This window comes from Mobula hypostoma, chromosome 6 (assembly GCF_963921235.1).
Source record: "Mobula hypostoma chromosome 6, sMobHyp1.1, whole genome shotgun sequence".
Taxonomy (NCBI): Eukaryota; Metazoa; Chordata; class Chondrichthyes; order Myliobatiformes; family Myliobatidae; genus Mobula; species Mobula hypostoma.
This window is the reverse complement of record NC_086102.1, coordinates 143,952,090-143,977,872: the sequence shown is the minus strand read 5'-3', so window position 1 is coordinate 143,977,872 and position 25,783 is coordinate 143,952,090. Positions and strand designations below refer to the sequence as shown.

Here is a 25,783-nt window from a genome sequence, read left to right as displayed (position 1 = left end):
GAATTATTAACTGATTTAAAAAAATACCAAATTACTGCTAAAATAAGAGAGCATTTACAATTAATGAAAATACATTCAAACTATAACCATACAAATTATGCAAATAAATAATTCAAGACAAAGCTCAGATCAATTCTATGTTTCATACAGAATTTCAAACATAAATTGAGAACAGGCTCAGAAGGGGCAGACAGACTGCAGAAGAGCAGAATTAAACAGATATTGCTGCTCCAAACTTAATGAGAGAGTGAATATACTTTTAATTTCTTCTATGTCCCCTTAAGTGCAAGACTTTTTGCTCGAACAGAATGTATGTAAATTTGTTCCACTTTCAAATGATTGCACTACTGAGGTCTCTAAATTAACAGACATAAAATTTCAAACATAAGCACAGAAGAAATAACAAGGCAGTTATTTTTGGCACATGTTGTCTGATGGCATTTATGACATTAACCAACTGACGAAAACAATTCCAGCCAACACAAGCTTCAACACAAATTTTGTCAATGCTTACTTGTCAGAAAGGTTGAGATCTGTAGTTTGAACCAACTTATGCAAAATATCTACTACTCCCAATTCTCTCAGCTTATCTTGACGTTCATGAGAACCTAACAAAATGTAAGTTACTTCATTAACATCTTTTAATGTAATATAGTAGCATAGATCATAAAAATTAAAACTATTTTACTGACATTTTCTTTGCACTTTTAAGTAATAGCAAATTACAATAAAATCCTTTCAAAAGCACTTCTATGGGTACTTATGGTTATACAAAACATCACTGCATTTTCCTTAACTGAGGAACATGCTTAATTGCCAGCTTTGTTTTAAAAAGCCTTCTAAATGAAAATGTAAACAAGCAATATTCATATGGGTTCTGTTTTCAAGACAATGGAAAAGGTAGCACTGTGGTTCAATTAGTACATTCAAGGGAAAAATGCTTAAAATGAAAGTTGAGGAAGGGAAGAGAACAGTTTTAAAGGAGAGGAGAGAAGAGTGCTGGGCGGGGTGGGAGAAAAGAAGAGAACTGTGAGGGAAGGGAGAAAAGAAAAGAGCTGGGAGGGAGGGCAGAAAGGAAAAGAGCTGGGGGGGTAGAAAAGAAAAGAGCTGGGAGGGAGGGCAGAAAGGAAGAGCTGGGAGGGAGGGAAGAAAAGAAAAGAGCTGGGAGGGAGGGGAGAAAAGAAAAGAGCTGGGAGGGAGGGGAGAAAAGAAAAGAGCTGGGAGGGAGGGGAGAAAAGAGCTGGGAGGGAGGGGAGAAAAGAAAAGAGCTGGGGGGGAGGGGAGAAAAGAAAGCTGGGGGGAGGGGACAAAAGAAAAGAGCTGGGGGGAGGGGAGAAAAGAGCTAGGAGAGAAGGGAGAGAGCTGAAAGGAAGAGGAGAGAAAACTAGAATGAAGGAAAAAGAGAGCTGCAATGGAGGAAACAGAGCTAAGGGAATTGGGACAATGAAGACTCACGGAGAGGTTCTAAAAGTAGGTTTTAGCTGAAGAAAAGGGTGTCGGAAAGACTAGGTGCATGACTGTTCCATGTAGAGGTGAGGTAACTGGTGTACAATCATGTTAAAAAAAGTTGTGTGGTTACCCTCCACACTTCAGAAACGGAATGGAAGCAAGTCAGCCTGCCTATGGAAAAAGGAGAACTACTGGGATACAACCTGAGGCCTGGAGCATTGATTGAAAAGCCAATTTTCCAAATCTCATCATGGTAGCTGGGAATTATAATTTCACGGAATTAAATAAATTTGGAAATTCTAATAAAAGGATATGTGAACCGGATATAGTTTATGATAATCTGGCAGTTTTATGGTCTTCATTACTGATAATATTTTCTTATATCAAATTTATTATTTCAATTTAAGTTCCTCAGCTACCATGGGTGGATTCAAATTCAAGCCTCCAAATTTATACTTCAGGTCTTTTGATTGAAACTTATAATAATTTTATGACTTTACACTGTCCTGCTGCAAAAAAACCCTTCATGATATACACATGACACACATGACAGGTCAGTGATAATAAGCTGATTGTCATTCTGATAATCCAGCTTGTTTTCTATGCAAAACTCATATTAAAAACTATACAATACAGATAATTAGCCTCATACAGTTAGAATGAGGAACAAACCTGACAAAAACTTATGACAAATATTGCAGCTAAATAACATTTTCATCAGCTCCAAGCACCCTTAATTTTAAAGAGAGCTACTGATCTTACCTTCCTCTTCACTCCATATAAGATTAGATATACAAAAAGTAGCAGCCAACTGGAGCTTTACATTTGAATGACCCTGGAAAATAATTTTTTATGTTAATACACAAAAAAGGTTAACTGAAAACAAAACATATTTAATGCTAGTTTCTCATTCCACAGAAATCTCTCCTAGAATATTGGCAATAGCAATAGGGAGATATGAATGGGAAGTTTATATTCAAGGATGTGCAAGAATGGAGATACACCTTATCCTCGTTATATGCATCTTCAGACTATGCGGATTCACAGTTATGCAAGGAACCTATTTCTACCAACGTCTCGTTACATGCGTCCAAAATTCACAGTTATGCAAGGAGCACTGCCTTCCGGCCAATACAAGTCACGTGTGCACGCTTCACAGTCTCACTGTTGGGATGAGAAGCACCACTTTCCTACCAGTGCAAGTCAGGTGCGCGCGCCTCACAATCTCTCTCCCGCCACTCTCGCATTGGTTTTGGCAAGGTGTGGATGCACGATCTTAAACTTTTAAGCAACACACATCAAAGTTGCTGGTGAACGCAGCAGGCCAGGCAGCATCTTTAGGAAGAGGTACAGTCGACGTTTCGGGCCAAGACCCTTCATCAGGACTAACTGAAGGAAGAGCTAGTAAGAGATTTGAAAGTGGGAGGGGGAGGGGGAGATCCAAAATGATAGGAGAAGACAGGAGGGGGAGGGATGGAGCCAAAAGCTGGACAGGTGATTGGCAAAAGGGATATGAGAGGATCATGGGACAGGAGGCCCAGGGAGAAGGGGGAGGTGGGGAACCCAGAGGATGGGCAAGGGGTATAGTCAGAGGGACAGAGGGAGAAAAAGGAGAGAAAGAGAGAAAGAATGTGTGTATATAAATAAATAATGGATGGGGCATGAGGGGGAGATGGGGCATTAGCGGAAGTTAGATAATTCCTCCTTTGGCTCCTCCCACTTCCTCCAAACTAAAGGTGTAGCTATGGGCACCTGTATGGGTCCTAGCTATGCCTGCCTTTTTGTTGGGTTTGTGGAACAATCTATGTTCCGTGCCTATTCTGGTATCTGTCCCCACTCTTCCTTCGCTACATCGACGACTGCATTGGCGCTGCTTCCTGCACGCATGCAGAACTCGTTGACTTTATTAACTTTGCCTCCAACTTTCACCCTGCCCGCAAGTTTACCTGGTCCATTTCCGACACCTCCCTCCCCTTTCTAGATCTTTCTGTCTCTGTCTCTGGAGACAGCTTATCCACTGATGTCTACTATAAGCCTACTGACTCTCACAGCTATCTGGACTATTCCTCTTCTCACCCTGTCTCTTGCAAAAATGCCATCCCCTTCTCGCGATTCCTCCGTCTCCGCCGCATCTGCTCTCAGGATGAGGCTTTTCATTCTAGGACGAGGGAGATGTCCTCCTTTTTTAAAGAAAGGGGCTTCCCTTCCTCCATCAACTCTGCTCTCAAACGCATCTCCCCCATTTCACGCACATCTGCTCTCGCTCCATTCTCCCGCCACCCCACTAGGAATAGGGTTTCCCTGGTCCTCACCTACCACCCCACCAGCCTCCGGGTCCAACATATTATTCTCAGTAACTTCCGCCACCTCCAACGGGATCCCACCACTAAGCACAGCTTTCTCTCCCCCCACTCTGCTTTCCGCAGGGATCGCTCCCGACGCAACTCCCTTGTCCATTCATTCCCCCCCATCCCTCCCCACTGATCTCCCTCCTGGCACTTATCCTTGTAAGCGGAACAAATGCTACACATGCCCTTACACTTCCTCCGTTACCACCATTCAGGGCCCCAGACAGTCCTTCCAGGTGAGGCGACACTTCACCTGCGAGTCAGCTGGGGTGATATACTGCGTCTGGTGCTCCTGATGTGGCCTTCTATATATCGGCGAGACCCGACGCAGACTGGGAGATCGTTTTGCTGAACACCTACATTCTGTCTGTCAGAGAAAGCAGGATCTCCCAGTAGCCACACATTTTAATTCCACATCCCATTCCTATTCTGATATGTCTACCCACAGCCTCCTCTACTGTGAAGATGAAGCCACACTCAGGTTGGAGGAACAACACCTTATATTCTGTCTGGGTAGCCTCCAACCTGATGGCATGAACACTGACTTCTCAAACTTCCGCTAATGCCCCACCTCCCCCTCGTACCCCATCCGTTATTTATTTATATACACACATTCTTTCTCTCTCTCTCCTTTTTCTCCCTCTGTCCCTCCAACTATACCCCTTGCCCATCCTCTGGGTTTCCCCCCCTCCCCCTTTTCCTTCTCCCTGGGCCTCCTGTCCCATGATCCTCTCATATCCCTTTTGCCAATCACCTGTTCAGCTCTTGGCTCCATCCCTCCCCCTCCTGTCTTCTCCTATCATTTTGGATCTCGATCTCCCCCTCCCCCTCCCATTTTCAAATCTCTTACCAGTTCTTCCTTCAGTTAGTCCTGACAAAGAGTCTCGGCCTGAAACATCAACTGTACCTCCTCCTAAAGATGCTGCCTGGCCTGCTGCGTTCACCAGCAACTTTGATGTGTGTTGCTTGAATTTCCAGCATCTGCAGAATTCCTTGTGTTTGCAATCGTAAACTTTTGTTGGTTTTACCTACAGTGCAGTGATTTTCTGCTTGAAATATTTAACTATGCCTCCTAAGCATCCAATGTCATGTCTTGGGCCGTCAGCCGAGCGGCAGAGAACTGCTTTAACACTTGGAAAAAAAAGTTGGAAATTATAAACAGCGCGGCATCAGCTGAAGGTAACACAGCTCTGGGACACTACTGATGGGAACAGAATTTTGCCTTTAAAGTTCTTTTGTTGCTTGACAATGCGCCAGCCCATCCTAAACATTTGGACAGCATTCATCCTAACATAACAGTGCATTTCCTGCCGCCTAACACAACATCGCTGATTCAACCACTCGACCGGTGTAATCCACATTCAAGGCGTACGTTTTTTTTTACGGCGAACTATCTCTCAGATGCTGCAAGCAACAGACGATTTTGAAAATCCCGGGAGTTTACCAATGGTGAGGGAATGGTGGAAGTCGGAACATTTGGCACAAATGGCGATGCACATGGACCCAAGTTTAGAACGGAGTCAGCATTTCAGTCGTTCCCTGCTGTCAACCCTTCTTCCCTACAAGCACATTTATGCTGAAAAACAAAATGCTGCCAAGCAAACAACCCTCACCACTTTATTCAAATCGCTGTAATCTTCTGCTGCCGGCAGTTCTAAGAGTTCTGTGAGTCTTCCTTCATCCCTTGCTGTGCTTGATATGATCCTGACGTCCACAACCATCCACCTTATCCATGTAAAGCTGCCCGACACCACAACAACAACTCATCTCCCGGAGCGAACACACCTGCCACTGTTGGTGAGTACTGTACACCAGAGGATGTTAACTTTCTATGATTTATTACATTGAATATTACCTTAAATTGATTAAATATAATACAAATGTTGTCTTGTAGTACTGCTTTTGTGTCGTATTGGTATGAAAATGTGAATAAATTACAGATAAAACATATTTAGGAAGCCCTCTGGAACGCATCCCTATTTTTTCCATTTAAATATTTATTCACATTATGCGTCAGCTTTGAGGAACGTATCCCTTGCATATAACAAGGATAGGGTGTAGTAGCAAAGATAGGGAAGAAGATTTAAAATTAAGGAGGTGATGACTCGGATCTAACGTTGATCTTTAAAAGACTGGCTATGGTATAAAAATAAGCAATGCTATAGTGTATGTACCTTTAACAAAGATAATTAATAGAATAGTGAATAATTTTGCCAGCTTTTAGCAAGGTGACGCATTAAATAAGTTGACCTGGTGCAATAATTCTGTCATCCAGATCAAGATACAAATTAAAATTAGCGAATCCAACACCAGCCCCTGCAGAATATCGCTAGTCTCCAGCAGCCAACCAGAAATGTCTCCTTTTATTGTCACTCTTTGCCGTTTGTCAGCCACCTAATCTCCTGTCCATGCCAGGTCTCTCCTGGAATACTATGGGCTCTTATCTTGTTGAACAGCCTCATGCTATACATCTTGTTAAAGGCCTTCTGAAAATTCAAGCAAACAAAATCCACTGCCTCTCTCCTTCATCTATCCTTCCTGTTATTTCCTCAAAGAATTTCAAAGTTGTGTCAGGCAATATTTCCCCTTAAGAAAATCATGCTGACTTTGGCCTATATTACTGAGAGGCCCAAAACCACATCCTTAATAATGGAATCTATCATCTGGCCAACCATGATATCAGGCTATCCGACCTATAATTTCCTGTCTTTTCCCCCTTCCTTGCTTAAAGAGTGGACCATAAGGCCATAATATACAGGAGCAGAGTTAGGCCATTTGGCTCATTGAGTCTGCTCTGCCATTTCAACATGGCTGATCCCATATTTCTTTCACCCCTAATCTCCTGTTTTTTCCCCGTAACCCTTCATCCCCTGACTAGTCAAGAATCTATCAACCTCTGCCTTAAATATACCCAATGATGTGGCCTCCACAGTCACCTGTGGCAATGAATTCCAGATTCACCACTCTCTGGCTAAAGAAATTCCTCACCTCCATTCGAGATGGACATTCCTCTATTCTCAGGTTGTGTCCTCTGGTCTTAGACTCTCCCACCATAGGAAACATCCTCTCCACATCTACTCTGTCGAGGCCTTTCAATATTCAATAGGTTTCAATAAGATCCCTCCTCATTCCTCTGAATTCTAGTGAGTATAGACCCAGAGCCATCAAACACTCCTCAAATGCCTGTCAATCCAGAATCATTTTCGTGAACTTCCTTTGAACCCTCTCCAATGTCAGCACATTCAATCTTAGATTAGGGGCTCAAAACTGCTCCAAGTGAGGCCTCACCAGTGCTTTATAAAGCCTCAACATTACATCCTTGCTTTTATATTCTAGCTCTCTTGAAATGAATGCTAATGTTGCAATTGCCTTCTTCACCACCAAGTCAACTTGCATATTAATCTCAGGTGAATCAAGTACGAGGACTCCCGAGTCCTTTTGCACCTCAGATTTGAATTCTCTATTTAGAAAATAGTCTACTTTTATTTCTTCTACCAAAGTGCATGACCATACATTTCCTGACACTATTCCACTGCAACTACTTTGCCAATTCTCATAACCTGCCTAAGTTCTGCTTCCTCAACACCATCCGTCCCTCAAAGAGTGATGTGACATTTGCAATTTTCCAATCCTCCAGAACCATTCCAGAATTTAGTAATTCCTGAAAGATCACTATTAATACCTCGCAATCTCTTCAGCTACCTCCCTCAGCACCTTGAGGGGTAGTCGATCTGGTTCAGGTAACTTATTGATCTTGAGATCTTTCAGCTTTCCCCGCACTTTCTCCTAGTCATAGCGACCACAATCACTTCTGTCCCGACACACTCAAATTTCTGGTATGCTGTCATAGTGAAGACTGTCGCAAAATACTTATTCAGTTCATCCACCTTTGTTCCCCCGTTACTACTTCCGAGCATTATTTTACAGCGGTCCAATGCCTACTCTTGCATCTCTTTTATTCTTTAGATATCCGAAAAAGCTGCTGGTATTTTGTTTTATTTTATTGTTAGCTTACATTCATAATTCACCTTTTTCTTTCTTTGTTACCTTTTCAGTTGCAATCTGTTGGCTTTTCCTAGAGTCATACAGCACAGAAGCAGGCTCCTCAGCCCAAATGGTCCGTGCCACTATGCCCATGCCAGAAATTATTTTAAGAGCTTCCCCATCCCCTAGCGAATCAAAGATATTTAGTTGGAGGAAATGTCTACATCCCCAATAATGAATTTCCTGCAAACAACTCAGAAACAGTGGAGGACTCCAGAGAGACAGTGATGAAATAGAACAAGAGGTCAAGAGCACACAAGGAATCACATGGTTTTTGGACGAAGGATAGTGTGGAAAACTGCTTTAAGGGCGACAGATGTCAGGATGAATGAACTGAAATAATTTACTTGAGTCGTGTCACTGAAAGTGGAACCTGTGGTTTCAAACCTTGTTGAAAGTATGATTGGAGTAATCAAGACAAGACCCTAATGCAAGAAAGATCATGACAGATTTGGGAGATGACAACACATACAGTACCATGAGGACTTTAGAAGGAAAGTGCAGCTTAAGCTTGGATAAGTTTATAAAGTTGTTCAAATTAAAGCAAGTGCATTTCAATTTTTATGAGTTCAATGTTAAATTTACTGTTAATGAAACTTTCTATAAGGTGTATGGCATAAATGCTTACCACACATTTAAAATATGAAATTAAAACATAAACAGTTAATGTACAATTTAGATAATTTAATTTCCAAATTTCAGGAAGAAATTTGATTTTCCTGTAAAAATTTCATATATATATATATCTGTTTGTAGCAGATAACATTCCCTTAAGCAATTGTCCCTTCAACATAAAAACATCTGGCATTGCATACCACAAGGGTTCCCAACCTCGTGTCCACAGACCCTTTGCTTAACGGCATTGGCCCCTGGCATAAAAAAAGGCTGGGAACCCATGGCATAGCACTTTCACTCTGAGTTCAACAATGAATATTAACCAGTTAGCCTTTGGAAAGTGACAGCATTTGTTTACAAATATAATCAAATAGTAAATGATTATCAGTACCAAAGTGAAAATACAAAATTTTTCTAAAATTTAAGGGAAAGAAATTACTTACCATGTAGTATTTGATTTTTTGTAAAATATCATCATTTGTCATGATGAGCTCCTTTGCAGTTGTTCCATCTGCTATGTTAGCAAGTATGCATAATGTCTAAATGATATTAAAAGTAACATTTTTCAGTAAATCAACAGATTCAAAATATACAGTATGAGAGCTCAGGTCAGTGATTAATACAGAATTAAGTAAACATTTTATCATCAGTACAGCCTCAAATAAACAAGCCAATTTTTAGAGAAGTCAACTAAATATATTTTTGAATTGGAAACAAAATCATATTAGAGACAGAATCAGAATACACTTTTTTCACTGTTCCTAATCAAGAATAAAATGTGAAAATAGATTTTGCAACATGAAATATGTAAACACTCTATGTCCAGAGCTTAGTTAAATTTCTGCACCATACAACCTTCACTTGGACAGCACATTTAATCTTTCTAATGTAATGGAGTGACTAAGAAATTGATCAAAAGGATGGTGCCAACAAACCAGCAATCTCTAACAACAAGAAGGATTAGGGCATCAGGTGCATGGGAATATCCCCATCCGTGGACACCCCTTAATTCACACATTATCATAGCTAACACTAGATTCACATACAATCAATTCTTTGACATGCCCTTACCAGTCACTTGGAAAAAGACTGCACTTTTCTTGTGCAGATCGCATAAAGCAACATGGGTGGCTCCAACTTTAGCAGCAAATTTTGCGAAGACTATAAATCTCACCACAAGGGTAGCTTAGAAAATGGTGGAATTATATGGCAGCCTACTCAACCATACTCTGGCTTGGCTAGTTATCAAAATCTTGCAAAAAAGTTCAATTTTCCATTATTTACAAACATACAAAAACATTATAAAACCATTTGAAGTTAATTAAACAATTTTTAAATATTCCTAAGATAGGTGCTGGGAAATGGGAAAAAAATTCCACACTTACAAAGGGATTCAAGACCCCCAAGTTTATGTTCCCACATTTACAGTTAATTAACATTGGCTGATTTACTCCATAAAGGTTGGCTCCTCCATTTCAAAACTGATTTTGGGAAGTCCAGTATCCTAATATCAACATTTAAAAGCAACAGGCTAGATAGCTCAATTCTGTTAGTACATTTTTTAAAAATATTTTACTTTTCATTTACATGCACTTTCTCAACAACACCCCAAATTATAGTATCAATAATCACATGGCTGCTGCAGGTTCCTATATTTCTGGAGCATCAGACTGCTAGTCCAACATCAAACACCAACTGAACAAAATTCTTTTCCAGGCAAATGGTGGAAAAAACTGAGTGCCATTAATCCTTTTCATAAGGTCCATTTCCTTGCCACCATCTTCATTCCTTCCTCTGATATCTATCTAAAACTTAACCAAGGATGACATCATACTTCATCAATTAACATGTTATTAGAAAGAACAATCATTTTGACCTTCACAAAACTGCATAAGCAGCCTTCCATTGCTCATCTGCTGAAACACGTATTCACAGCTTCACTACCTATAACCTAAACCAGGTACTTTATTTCTACTCTTGATCAACATCCTAGCTTCACCTATGTTCTAAACTGCACCAGAAATCCATTTATCTGCCACAGACCTACTCCTCCAAATCTCCTCCAGCCTTACAATGCTCTAAGGCAGGAGTTCCCAACCTGGGGCCCAAGGCATCCTTGCTTAATCGTATTGGTCCATGGCACAAAAAAGGTTGGGAACCCCTGCTTTAAGGTACCTCTGTTCCTCAAATTGTGGCTACTTAAATTATCCACAACTACAGTCCCTCTAAAGATGGCTTTGCTTTCAGCTACTAAGGTCCTATAGTTTGGAAGACCTACTGTAAACCTTTCAATATTCCTGCTTCCTCCACCAAGATATTTCAACATCATAGAGTTCTACACTTAGTGGCTACTTTGTTAGTTACAGAAAGTTTGAGGAGCTGTGCATTCAGAGATGCTCTTATGCAAACCATTGTTGTAACATGTGGTTATTTGAGTTACTGTCACCTTCCTGTCAGCTTGAACCAGTCTAGCCATTCTCCTCTGACCTCTCTCATTAGCAAAACATTTTCACCCACAGATGTGCCATACACTGGATTTTTAAAAAAATTTTGTAATCCATTCTCTGTAAACTCGAGACATTGTGTGAAAAAAATCCCACGAGAACAGCAGTTTCTGAGATACTCAGACCACCCCATCTGGCACCAACAATCATTCCATGGTCAGTCACAGAGATCATATTTCTTTCACCTTGTGATGTTTGGGCTGAACAATTACTGAACCTCTTAAGCACGTCAGCATTCTTTTATGCATTGAGTTCCTTCCACATGATTAGCTGATTAGATATTTGCTTTAGCAAGCAGGTGCACTGGTGTACCTAATAAAGTGGCCACTGAGTATTTATAAAATATTAAGTTTTATTACCTAACATATTACATATTTTAGCTAATATATAAGCAATAATGGCTGGTGATAAATTGAAGCTTTTTAGGAACATAATTAAAGTGATTAATATTAATTCTAAAGTAAGTGCAACATAGCCCATGTAATTAGATACATAATTAAAATTAAGTTATGAAAATCTGCTCTGTTGGATCTACTTCTACTAATAAGAGCAATCTGTCAATTTTGCTAACTCAACATTACATTTGTTATGCTGTATGTAGACATGTTTACAATAAGTAGAAACTGTATAACGCTACCCCAAAGTTTCCAAAATATTTTTTACTGTTATTAAACTATGAGCCAGTTGCAGGAATGACTGTATATATGTTCATCTATCTTAAATGGAATTGATGTATACAACCCAAGAAGTAACAGTGCTGTGATTAATGGGCTTTTCTTGATGTGCATAGCTGAAGCAGAACGGATATACAGTACTCTTAAAAGTAGACCCTTAACAAAATAAGGGGTAAAGGGATATTCAGCTATTTTGAAGCATGATAAAAGACATACAAAGTCTTCAGAAATAGTGAGGAAAGAAGGGTCTGATGAGAATGAGTAAATCAACTTGTGGTGTTCCACAAGGGTATGTGTTGGTACCCATTCTTTTTACAATAGATGTCAACAATTTGGATGATGGAATTGATGGCTTTGTGACCAAGTCTGCATACCATACCAAGATAGGTGAAGGGGCAGGTAGTTCTGAGGAAGTAGAGGTGCTACAGAAGAACTTAGACAGATTAGGAGAATGGCAAAAAGTGGCAGATGGATACAATGTCAGGAAGTGTATGTCATGCAGTTTGGTAAAAGAAATAAAAGGGTTGATTATTTTCTAGATGGAGAGGTGCAAGGGGACTTGAGAACCTTGCACAGGATTCCCTGAAGGTTAATTTGCAGGTTCAGTCTGTGGAGAGCAAGGCAAATACAATGTTAGCATTCATTTCAAAAGAGGACTAGAATATAAAAGCAAGGATGTAATGCTGAAACTTTATAAAGCACTGGTGAGGCCTCGCTTGGAGTATTGTGAGCAGGTTGGGGCCCCTTATCTTAGAAAATATGCGTTGAAACTAGCGAAAGTTCAAAGGAAGTTCACGAAAATGATTCCAGGATTGAACGGCTTATCATATGAGTAGTGTTTGATGGCTCTGGGCCTCTACGCACTGCAATTCAGAAGAATGAGAGGTGACCTCATTGAAACCTATCGAATGTTGAAAAATGTCGATAGAGTGGATGGGATCATTCCTATGGTGGGAGAGTCTATGATCACAGGACAGAGCCTCAGAATAGAGAAGTATCCTTTTAGAATGGAGACAAGGAGGAATTTCTTTAGCTAGACAGTGGTGAATCTGTGGAATTCTTTGCCACAGGCAGCTGTGGAGACAAATCTTTGTACATATTTACGGCAGAGGTTGATAGATTCTAGATTGGTCAGGGAATGAGGGGATATGGGAAAAAGTAGGAGATTGGGCTGAGAGGAATAATCAATCAGCCATGATGAAATGATGGAGTAGACTCAATGGGCCAAATAGCTTAATATCTTACAGTCTAAATCACAGAAACAAGAACTAACAAGCATTAAAATAAGAAAACAGGACTTAAAAGCCAGCAAATCTGTTGGACCCAATGGCTTTGAAGTTGAGACTACTACACAAATGGTAGGTAAATAGATTTGAATTTCTGTGCTGGTACTGGATCTATCAATAGCATTCACCTCTGACTCATAAGGCTGTCGTTGTTCAAGTCTCACACTTGAAACATGAGCACCATAGCTGGCACCTCAGTGCAGCACCATGGGAATGCAGCAGCTTCAGGTGAGATGTCAAGCCATGGTCCAGTCCCTGGTGGACATAAAGGATCCCAATGAACAACTTTTAAAAAGACAATTCAGAAAAGGAACAGACTCATACAAGGCCTCCACCCATCACTTCCAGTTTCTACCTTTTAAACCAACAGAGAAACAATCCCTGACAGAGGATATTCTTCAAAAAGAAAATTAATAAACCTTGGTAAGGATTTGTGGAGATCACTGTTCAGCCACTGCTCAGTGTGAAACAGTGAAGTTTGAAATGTAAATCTTGGCTCAATCCTCAGTTGAAGTGGCACTATGAATGTTACGAACAATGCACCATTGATCACTTTCTGCAGGTCATTGTCTGTGGATGATGAACAAGGACAGGACATTGCTTTACTGTGATTCAGTCTTCTGTCTAACTGCCTGTTAGTACTTGTTGATCTGGTCTCTTGAATTGGATTGGCAATTCACTGAGCACTCAACAGAGCAATCAGAAACAAAGAAAAAAAACAACAAAAGAATTGTACGTCAAGGAACAATGAATCTTAAAAATAAACAAATGATGAAAGGACAGTTCTGAAACTAATAGTGAGAGTTTGATAATCCTCTGAAGTTGCAATAGACTCTCATAATATTCACAGTGCTAGAAATTCAATTGCATTTGAAAGAGAACATAAAGCTTGCAGTGTATGTGTGTCAATGAAGCTGGGGTCTGGTAATCCACTCTGACCCAAGTAAAAGTGTCTATGCATATGCAGTATTTCGCTCCCCTCATTAGTAAGCAATTAATAGCAACTAGAGCTGCAACACTATCCAGTGCCAACACATCCATGTATATTACACCAATTGACATCAAGGATCATAACTCTGTCCAAACTACAGCATTGCTACAAGAGACCTCTGTTGAAACTGCAACATGGGAGGGAATCCAGGAGAGAGTGTGTGCCTCCTGTTTCAACATCATGGACTTCCATATGCTAATGCGAGGGAATTGTTCAGTTATGCGGAGGTACTAGGAAAGCCCGATCTGTTCGGAGGGAACGGCATATAAAATTACGATGCATACAGACTGGCTGCCAGGGCTTGCATATCTAGAGAGCTGGGACGCAGCACCCATGGTCAACCCTGACTGACAAAGGGTCTCGGCCTGAAACGTCGACTGTACCTCGTCCCAGAGATGCTGCTTGGCCTGCTGCGTTCACCAGCAACTTTGATGTGTGTTGCTTGAATTTCCAGCATCTGCAGAATTCCTGTTGTTTGCGTTTTAAAAGAAACAGCAAGGTTGTTGCCTGATGTGCCACATGGCGAGGAAAGGAACAACAACAATGTTACTTAAAGCTGAGCACCAATATCATCCTGGGGTACCCAACAAAAACAAGATAATGTGCCTTAATGACTACTGGTGGCTCAAACATCTACTATCATTAAGTGCTGTCATAGCGTGCATCACTCCAGAAGTCCAGACAACCTCCACCCACTGCAATTTGCCTCCATTGAAATAGGTCTACAGCAAACAACATCTCCCTGGCCCCTACACACATCTCTGGAGCATGAGGACGGTAAAGAAACCAACATCAGACTATTGTTTATTATCCATAACCGAAACGCTAACTACTTTTTTCCATAAATGCTGCCTGGCCTGCTGAGCTTCTCCAGCATTTTGTGTGTGTTGCTTGGATTTCCAGCATCTGCAGATTTTCTCTTATTTGTGACTAAACTCCGGACGCTGGGAGTCCAAACATCCCTTTGAAACTGAATCCTTGACCTTCTGACCAATAGAAAACAATAGGCAGAACACTTCCACCACAATTATTCGAAGCACTGGTGCTTCACAAGGTTGTGTCCTCAGCACCCTACTCTACACCTGCACACTGATGACTGCATGGCCAGATTCTGCTCTAACTCTGTTTGCAGATGATACCACTGTATCAGGCCACATCACAAATAAGGAAGAGTCAGAGTACAGGAAGGAGATAGAGAACTTTGTGACTTAAGGACATGACAACAACCTTTCCCTCAATGTCAACAAAAGAGCTGGTCATTGACTTCAGAAAGGAGGGTGGTGCACATGCTGAGGTTGAGAATTTCCAAGATCCTAGGTGTGTTATGCCCAAGAAATTTCACCATTTCAGGTGGCTAAGGAAATGCAACATTGATGCACCATAGAAAGCATTGTGTCTGGATGCATAACGACTTGCTACAGCAACTGTTCTGCACATGACTGAAGAAAATGCAGAGAGTTGTGGAAACAGCTCAGCACATCACAGGAATGAGCCTTCCCTCCACAGACTCAGTATATACTTCTTACTATCCCAGTAAAATTGCCAGCATAATCAAAAACCCCACCAACTCCAAACACTTGGTCTTCTCCCCTCTCCCACCAGGTTGAAGATACAAACCTCTGAAAGCACATACCACAAGGCTCAAGGACAGCTCCTATCCCATGGTCTTCAGACTCTTGAACGATAAGATGGACTCTTGGCCGCAATCTACCTTATTATGATCTTGCACTTTATCATTTACCTGCACTGAACTCTTTCCCTAGTTTCTACATTCCATTCTGCATTGTTGTTGTTTTACATAATACTAGCTCAATGCATTATGTAATGATTTGATCTCTATAAACAGTATCAATGTTTTTCACTGTAACTTGGTACATGTGACAACAATAAACCAGAACCAATTCCATCTGTCACTCACAAATGCAAACTTGAAGCAGACATAAGCAAAGGGAAGGACATAATTGCAGTGAAAAATGTGCAGAAGAGGTTCATTGGGATGTTTCCTGGGATGCAATATTTCAGTTACCCTGAAAGACTGTACAGGCTGGGATTGTTTCCCAATCTATTAGAGGGGGCTGAGGGGGTGTACACAATTATGAGAGGCATAGATGGGATAGATAAGAAATATTGCCCCCACGGCAGAGGTGTATAACACCAGAGGTCATAAATTTAAGGTGAGGTAAAAATATTTAAAGGAGACCTGAGGAAGAATGTTTCCATCCAGGGGATGATTGCAATTTGGAGTACACTATCTGAGAGCGTAGTGGAAGCAGATACTCTTACATTTAAGAAGCACGTGAATGAACACTCGAATTACCAAAGCTTAGCAGGCAACAGACTAAGTGCTGGTAAATGGAAAGGTTATAAACAGGTCCCTACTTGACGGTTGGCATAGATATTGTAGGCCAAGAACATAACTCTTTGCTGTTTGACTCTATGACAACCCATAACAACATAACTCACATACCTCACAGCTTCTAATACTAAAATGTACATACATAACAGGCTGTCCAATAATCTTTCCTTCTCAGCACTTCTTAATAACACCCACACCTCAGGTCACACGATCACACCTACTGAACATCATGTATCATACTGTCCTCTTTGCCTCATGGCATAAGGTTACAGATTATCCTATTAAGCAGAAGGAACTTCCCAATTATAATTGTTTACGAGGCTGAAGAGAGATCACTTCATTATGGTCTTTGATCCATCCAATCCTTGCTTTTACTGAAACTGAGGATATTCTAGCAGGTCAAATCACTTCATTCTGGAGCAAGTGTAATTTAAAGAATGAACAAAAGTGTATTTGCATTTGGTCTTATCCCACTCTCAGTATCTCCCAAAGCGCTTTTCAAGCGATTAATTACTTGCAATTTTATTGTCAATGGACATCCAACGAACCACAACAGGGACAAATAACCAATTAAGCTGCAACTTGCAGATGCTGTTGACACTAGCTGGATACTCAGATATCTGGGAAAGTTAAAACCAAAACAGAAATTTTAACTAAAACTAAAACAAAATTGTTGTTAATAAAAAGGCAAAATTATTAACATTTACACAGTCCATCAAAACAACAAAGAGCTGTGCCTGAAACAATAAACTCTTTCCTCTCCTCACTGAATCAGTGCTTCTAACCTTTCTTGTGAATGGGTTAGGTTCCCAGTATTAAACATCTAATTGCTCTGCATCCAGTAGCTGGAGCAATTTCTTGGCATTATGATAACTTAGGCTTGGTTCTCTTTATTGTTAAAATAAATTAAATATTAACTTTCACATTCACGCTGGAAATAAACAGCTGGTGTTTCAGCTGCTGTTGCTTAAATGTGAATGGACCACTCTTTTCCAACGACAAGTTGCAGCCTAAAGTAAATTTTTTAGTCATAGGTCCTATACACAACAGCCACATGGTGGAAATACAAGTAAATTAGAATTGTATTAGATTGGAAGTGATGACATGCTCTGTTTAAAAACATTTATACCCATTATCATTTGCTTTTTATCTTGTGATTCATAAAAATCAACGGTACTGTTTTTTTTCCCCCTCACTCAATTAATTCATGACTCAGTCTTTGAGTACTCAGATAACAGAAGTCACCATGGTAAGCACTGTTAAAGAAATACAAAAAACTTGGCCCAAGTTATTTCTTCTTATTCTGCTGTCATTTCCAGTTTATAGCCTTCACAATGAATGCTCCGCGAAAAGCAGATTGCATTTTTTCCATCATAAAGCAATTTTAACTTCAGAATTTGCAGACTTCTGCATAGAAATTAATAACTGCAACCCCTTCAACCATGTTCATTGGTAGTGAATGAAGTAAATTAGTTCTATACAACAAGTTTTCTACTTAATATTCTTATACTTTTTTTTGAGCAGGCTGTCTTTATATTCATACATGTCTGATGTGGATTACCTTATCCTATGGCAATTTACCTCTTGATTCTACATGTCCTTCCACCATCCACAAGGCACAAATCAGGTTTATAATCTCCATTTGTTTGGAGGAACCATAATCAACAACACTAAAGCTAAATACCATCTAAAACAAAGCAGCCCACGGCTATCACATTTAAATAATCCATTATTTATTGAGGAATCTGGCAATACTAATCAGGGACAATATCACAGCTGCACTCAGGGAAGAAATAATGGGAGGGAGGGAAGACATAATGGGGGGGGGGTCCATTTGGGTAGAACTCAGGAATAGGAAGGGTGCAATACTGATAGCACTATGCTACAGATCCCCCAGGACATTAAGGAACAGAGATGTAATCAGGTTAGGAAAATGTGTAAAAATAATAGGGTTGTTGATTGGGGGATTTCAACCTCTGTAATATAAACTGGGAACTTCTTAGTGCAAGGGGTTTAGATGGGGCAGAATTTGTTTAAGCGTTTTCAGGAAGGTTCCTTAAATCAATTTGTGGATGGTCCAATGAGAGGAGGGGCCATACTGGCCCTGGTGTTGGGTAATGAGCCTAGCCAGGTGACTGACCTTTCAGTGGATGAAGAGTTAGGTAACAGTGACCACAACTCCTTTATGTTCAGGGTAGCTATAGATAAGGATAGGATGGTCCTTGTGGGGGGAGTTCTAAATTGGAGTAGCGTAAATTATGAGGGTATTAGGCAGGAATTAAGAAGAGTTAATTAGGAACACCTTTTCTCTGGGTAGCCCACATCAGACATGTGGAGTGTGTTTAAAGATCAAATTACACAGAGTGCAGAAAAGGTATGTTCCTGTTAGAAGGAAGGATGGGGATGGAAAAATAAGAGATGTCCAGCGAGGTGATGAAGTTAGTCAAGAAGAAAAAGGAAAAGTATGTAAAGCTTCAGAAGTTAGGATCAAATGAAGCACACGAAGAGTCTAAAGAAGCCAGAAAATAACTCAAGAAGGGAATTGGGAAAGCAGGAGGGGCCATGAAACGTCCTCGGCAAGTAGGATTAAGGTGAATTCCAAGGCATTCTGTACATACATCAAGAGTAAGAGGATAACTAGGGAGAGGCTGGGACCACTCAAGGATAAAGGAGGGAACATTTGCTTGGATGCGGAAAATGTGAGTGAGGTACTTAATGAGTACATTGCTTCAGTATTTCCCAAGGAAGAGGATATGGAGGACCAGGAGATCAGTACTGAGTGTATAAATCTGTCAGGGCATTTAGAGGTAAAGAACGAGGAAGTGTTGGGCCTCCTAATGAGTATTAAAGTGGATAAGTCCCCAGGGCTTGATGGGATTTACCCCAAGTTATTGAAGGAGGCAAAAGACAAGATTGCTGGGCCCTTGACCAGTATATTTGTGTCCTCTCTAGCTACAGGCAAGGTCCCAGAGGACTATTCTACCTCTGTTCAAGGAGGAAACAAGGGAAAATCCTGGGAACTACAGACTGGTAAGTCTCACTCCAATTGTAGGGAAATTGTGGGAGAAAATTCTTAGGGATAGGATATATGAGCATTTAGAAACCCATGGCCTAATTAGGAAGAGACAGCATGGCTTTGTGTGTGGCAGATCATGCATAACCAACTTGACTGAGTTTTTTGACAAGGTGACAAGAGAGATTGATGAGGGTAGGGCAGTGGATGTTGCCTACATGAATTTTAGGAAGGCTTTTGACAAAGTTCCTCATGGGAGGCTAATCCAGAAAATTAAAATGCATAGGGTCCACGGCAAATTATATGTTTGGATTCAGAACTGGCTTGCACTTAGATAGGGTAGTGATTGAAAGGGCTTATTCAAGCTGGAGATCTGTAATTGGTGGTGTTCTGCCAGGATCTGTGCTAGCACCTCTACTGTTTGTGATGTGTATAAATGACCTGGGTGCAAATGTAGATGGGGGGTTAGTATATTTGTGGATGATACCAAGATCGGTGGAGTTGTGGATAGCATAGAAGAGTGGCTAAGAATACAGCATAATATATTGAAATTAATAGTATACTGTAGGTTTGGAATGGAGCTCACAACACAGCCGCCGTACATGGCACCACCTTATCAATTGCAGATATGGGCCAAGAAGTGGTAGGTGGAGTTTAACCCAGATACATCTGAGGTGTTGCACCTTGGTAGGACAAATGCAAAGAGACAGTACACTTTTAATGGCAAGATCCTTACCAGTGTGGCTGAGCAGAGAGATCTTGGGATCCAAGTTCACAGCTCCTTGAAAGTGGCTACACAGGTTGATAAGGTGGTTACGAAGGCTTATGGAATGCTCGCTTTTATTTGTCGAGACATTGAATTCAAAGGTCAAGAGGTTATGTTGGAACTTTATAAAACTCTCTTTAAGCCAATTCTGGAGTACTGCAAACAGTTCTGGTCGCCCCAATATAGGAAGGATGTTTTGTAGAGGGTGCAATAGAGGTTTACTAGAATACTGCCGGGTTTAGAGGACATGTACAATCATAAACTTGGGTTGTTTCTTCTGAAGTGCCGGAGGCTTAGGGGAGATCTTACAAAGGTTTATAAGATTACAACAGGCATAGATAGAGTGGACAGAGTATGTTTTCCTGGGTTTAAATGTGTAATACCAGAGGGCATGCATCGAAGGCGAGGAGTAGGTTCAAGAGGGATGTGAGGGGTAAGATTTTTACTCTTAGTCATGGATGCCTGAAATGCACTGCCTGGTACGGAGGTAGAGGCAAATACATTAGAGGCTTTTAAGAGGCGTTTGGACAGGCACATCGATGTAAGGAAAATGGAGGGATATGGATGTGGTGTAGGTAGGAGGGATTAGTGTTTGGGTGTTTTTTTGATTTGCTTTTTAGCTGGTTCAGCACAACATTGTGAGCTGAATAGCCTGTGCCTGTGCTGTACTCTTCTATGTTTTAATCCCTTCATCATTGGTGCAATGAGCCCATAGTACCACCTGTAAGACACACTGTAACAAATTGCCAACAATTCTTTAATAGCATATGCCAAAACTTCAACCTCTGGCAACGTGCACAAGGACTGCATGTGCACACTACCACCCATCATTTTATGAAAATACATTGTCTTTGCTGTCACTGGTTAAAAATCCTAAAAACACTACAGACCACTGATGAATATGAAACATTTTATAGATTTCTTCTAATTTAATTACCCATTACCAGTTTTAATTACGCTTTCTTGTACCTTTTTCAAAGCATATTCTTAGTTTTAAACTGCTTCTTAATGCTTTTTTTAAAATCTGTGCATGAGATTGTAGTCGTTTTTTCCCCTCATGACAACATACAGTAAAAATTTGCTAGATCAGATTTTTCAAGCTGATGTCAGAATCAGAAACAGAATCACTTTATTGCCAGTATGTGAACATATCAGAATTGATTGTGATTTGGTGTCAAACATAAAACCGTAAGACCGTAAGATATAGGAGAAGTAGACCATTCGGCCCATCGAGTCTGCTCTGCCATTCAATCATGGGCTGATCCAGTTCTTCCAGTCATCCTCACTTCCCTGCCTTCACCCCATACCCTTTGATGCCCTGGCTAATCAAGAACCTATCTATCTCTGAATGACTTGGCCTCCACAGCCGCTCATGGCAACAAATTTCACAGATTTACCACGCTCTGACTAAAGTACTTTCTCCACATCTCTGTTCTAAATGGACGTCCTTCAATCCTGAAGTGGTGCCCTCTTGTCCTAGACTCCCTACCATGAGAAATAACTTTGCCATATCTAATCTGTTCAGGCCTTTTAACATTTGAAATGTTTCTATGAGATCCTCCTCATTCTCCTCAACTCCAGGGAATACAGCCCAAAAGCTGCCGACATTCCTCATACAGTAGCCCTTTCATTCCTGGGATCATTCTCGTGAATCTTCTCTGAACCCTCTCCAAACACAAGACAGTACCATAACAGACAAGACACAACCAACAATTTACAAGACAAGAGTGCAAACAACAATGAGCAATCAACAATTAGCATAACAGTCACTTCGCAAACACCAATAATCAAACTTAAATAAATATGAACAGACTAAATAATTATCACCAAAACAAGGAGAGCAGGAAAGACCAACGGATGTTGTGCAGGGAGAGTTAGGATATTACACCTGAGTTTTGTTTAAAAGCTGGATAGCTACAGGAAAGCAGCTTTGGAGATGATGTTTAGTCCTGGTGATGATGGACCTGCAGTTTCTCCTTGATGGTAATTTGGTGAATGGGTGACTGATAGGATAGGTGGAGTCTGCAGTAATTGTTTCATCTCTTGTCTTCGCTCTGGTGATGAGCAGGTCTTTTAATGATGGTAGCTGACAACCAATGATCTTCTTCACCAAGTGGACCACTCACTGCAAACTCGACTTGGAGAGGGAGGAGGCGGCGGGAAACAAAACAGTGATAGAGGTAGTCACAACACTCTCAATGATGGCTGAGTAAAAATTCATCAGGATATGCCCTGAGAAGTTAAGTTTCCTAAACTGGTGTAGGAAGAACAATCTTTGCAGGGCTTTCTTAGTGATGAGTGTAATGAGCTTGTCCCACTTCAATGCATTGGTAATGGTAGTTCCCACGAATCTGAATGACTCAAACACAGACACAGCCTGACCAAGGGAGGGCAGGTAGGGAGCTGTTGGCAAAAATCAATCCACAGTTCCACTGTATTGATAGCATTAAGATCCAAGTTGCTACAAATAAACCATGCCAGAAGATGGTCAACCTCTCTTTGACTGCAGGTCACAGTATTATCAGAGATGAGACCAGCCACAGTCATTTCAACTACGGACTTTAGGATTGTTAAAGATTAGTCTGTGGAGGTACAGTGATTTGTATAAGGTGAGAACAGCAGGGGTGAAAGGACACAGCCCAGGGGCAAGCCTGTGTTTACAAACATTGGATTAGACAAGAACGAGCCCAGACTCACATACTGCTTCCCTCCTGTTAGGAAGTTCATAAGCCACTGACAGACTCTGTGGGGTGCAGGGTAAAAGGAAATATTCCTATTACTACCACAACACCATTGTATTTCACTATTTTATATAAACTACAAAGCCCCTATAAGTTTCAAGTTTCAATGAGTTAGAGGGAGAGTGGGAATCAGGACTCTGGCTTATGAAAGGGAGTGCAATTCTCATTAGAACCCAACAGGCCCATTGCTTGCTCTTACCTTCAACTAAAACTCCCTTTTGAATCTACCTTGCTCTGCCCACTCCCCACCCCCAGAATCCAGTCCCACACCATCTACGCCCAGAACAATCTCATACACCTTCCACAAGTTTGACAACTTCCAATTCTGGCTCCCACTGCTTCATCTTCACCTTGGACATCCTGTGCCCTGTCAGGAAGGTCCACTTCCGTGCTCTGTCAGGAAGGTCCACTTCTTTTGAGAGGGTTCCACTCTACTAACGCTCTCATTTGCCTGACAGAACTTACTCTTACCCTGAACATCCCTTTTGATTCCCCTCACTTCTACATATCAAAAGTGTAAACCCTGGGCACATGCATGATACTATATGTACCTGTTATTTTATTTGTTGACTACATGCAGCAGTCCTTGTTCCAAACCTTCTCCCTCACCATTTCCCAACTCTTTTTCCACTGCATCGACGACCCAAGAGGAACACATCAATTTTATAAACTTTGTTACTAACTTCCACGCCACCCTCAAACTCACTCTGACCATTTCTGACACCTTTTTCTCCTTTCTGGATCTCTGTGCCTTCATTTCTTGGCTGGTGCACACTCTATCTCACTGATGTACAGAAGGTCACACAGTGACCACTGAATGCAACAGATAAGTTTGGAGGATACGTATGTGAATTTCTACTTCACCCGAAGGGGCTGTTTTGCTCTTTGGATAGTAATGAGGGAGGAAGTGTGGGGATGGTTGCAAAGACAAGTGTCAGGGATGGAGGGGGGCAATGTGGGCAGTTTTCAGCAAACCAGTGAGTGGTACCTGAGGAATGCAGAAAGGTGGGAAAGGTAAGATGTGACTGGTGGTGGGATCACGTTGTAGGTGTCAGAAATGATGATGCAGAAACTGACAAGGTGAAAGGTGAGGACCGAGGAGACAAACTATGCACTGACACTTACCATAAACCCAGACTCCCATAGCTACCCAGATTATACCGTGTTGGATCCGACTCTTTAAATCTTAGAATTTGACTGCTAAATTGTTATCTTCTTTGCAATTTAACAATTAATTATCTGCTTTTATTTTAAGTAGTTTTTATAGGCATAACAGTTTAATATGCCTCTAGTAGCTGCACAAAGTATAATTCTGAAAAACTCTGCAAGTTTCTTTTTCTGCATTAAGTGAATAAGCGCTTTCTAACTGGTTGTCTCATCTACAGATTTGAATGGAATTTTTCTCATCTCAGTATAAAAAAAGCTGTTTTATGTTTGGCACCATCTTTAGTTTTTTTCTCTCTCTCTTCAATTAGTAAACCCTTATCACTGTCTATTTTAATTTCTCTTTGTTCCATCAACTCTTATTAAAACAATCATGAAGCAACAAGTTTTATGCAAGAACCTTGGACTAAAGCACCAGAATCCCACAACTACTTCCCAGCCAGCCTCTTGTAAGGATATCATCAGTTGCTCTCAGTTTCATCGCCCCTGCCACATCTGTTCTTGAGATGAGAATTTCCTTCCCAAAACACTTGAAATATCCTTTTTCAGGTAACATTGTTTCCCCTCAACTGTACTTGGAGCTTTCACCAGCATCTCCTCCATTTCTCATGCTGCCTTCTTGCAGACAGAACAGAGAGTTCCCGGTCATCACCTTCCACCGTCAGTTTCTGTATCCAGCACATCATACTTTATCATTTCTGCCAGCTGCAACATGATCCCACCATCAGTCATAACTTCCCCTCCCCACCTCTTTCTTCATTTGGCAGGGATCACTCATTCACTCACACTTCTGGTTCTCTCTTATCTATCCCAAGAGTTACATTTTCAAAAAAAACTCTTAACAGATTGTCAAATATAACTTTGCTTTCCTAACTGGCTGCCTACTCTGCTCTATCTTGTAACATTTTTGGCCTGTCTGCTATCATATCCTTTATTATACAGTCTAGCCTTTCCCTGCCACTAATGCAAGGCTAACCAGTTAGTCATTTTCTGTTTTCTTTTTTCCTCCTATTTTAAACAGTAGGGTCATATTTGCTACTCTCCAATTTGTAGGATCCATTCTAGAATTATATTAGTAACTATCATAGCTTTTAAGTACCAAAACCTTTTAAACTAACTTTTTTTAATATTTCCATGGAATAAAATAAAGACTGGAACATGCATGCATAAGTGACATAAGAGCTGAAATAAATAAATGAACATTTAATTATAAATTATTATTTAAACAGGTAAGAAAATTTAATTGTTTAATGTATGAATAATAAGGCACAAATATCAAAATCAGCTCCTTGGGCCATAACAGCTTGTAGTGTAGTAATTATGTGGTCCATTAAAATACTATAATAAAAAGATAGAAAATGCTAGAAATACTCAGCAGCCAGCAACATCTGTGAACAGAGTAATAGCATTAATTACTGACCTTCCATCCGAACAGCTGCTAACTATTTCCAGCATTTTCTGTTTTTTTTTCTGATTGCCAGCATCTGCACATTTTAACATCATGATTTAATGATCAGATACACTTCAACAATAAAGCATAATATTTTCAGGCCGCTTTTATAGTCTTCTTATAACCTCATTGACATACAGAGTTTGTACTAGAGAAAAGGAATCACAAATAATTACCTGAACATTTTTAAAAAGCCTCAGCTGCCCATGAAACCAGCATAGTTCAATGTCAAAGTTCAAAGTAAATACAAGAAACACAATAGAATTAATGGAAGACCACCCCAACAGGATGAACAAACCATCAATGTGCGAAAGACAACTGTGCAAATACAAAAATGAAATAATAATAGCATACATTTTCATCAACAAAAACAGGATTCAGC

At 40.6% G+C, this 25,783-nt stretch overlaps 1 protein-coding gene across 2 annotated transcripts in view; it reads right to left on the bottom strand.

Annotated features, from left to right (window-relative positions):
- armc8 (armadillo repeat containing 8) overlaps window positions 1–25,783 on the bottom strand; it is a 138,573-nt gene that overhangs the window by 2,709 nt on the left and 110,081 nt on the right. For both annotated transcript variants that reach the window (XM_063051898.1, XM_063051899.1), the window contains exons 19-21: window positions 8,900–8,995; window positions 2,212–2,284; window positions 515–608 (exon numbers count right to left, since the gene is read on the bottom strand). In XM_063051898.1, coding sequence (XP_062907968.1) covers window positions 515–608; window positions 2,212–2,284; window positions 8,900–8,995 — 263 coding nt within the window. The remainder of the gene's footprint in view (window positions 1–514; window positions 609–2,211; window positions 2,285–8,899; window positions 8,996–25,783) is intronic.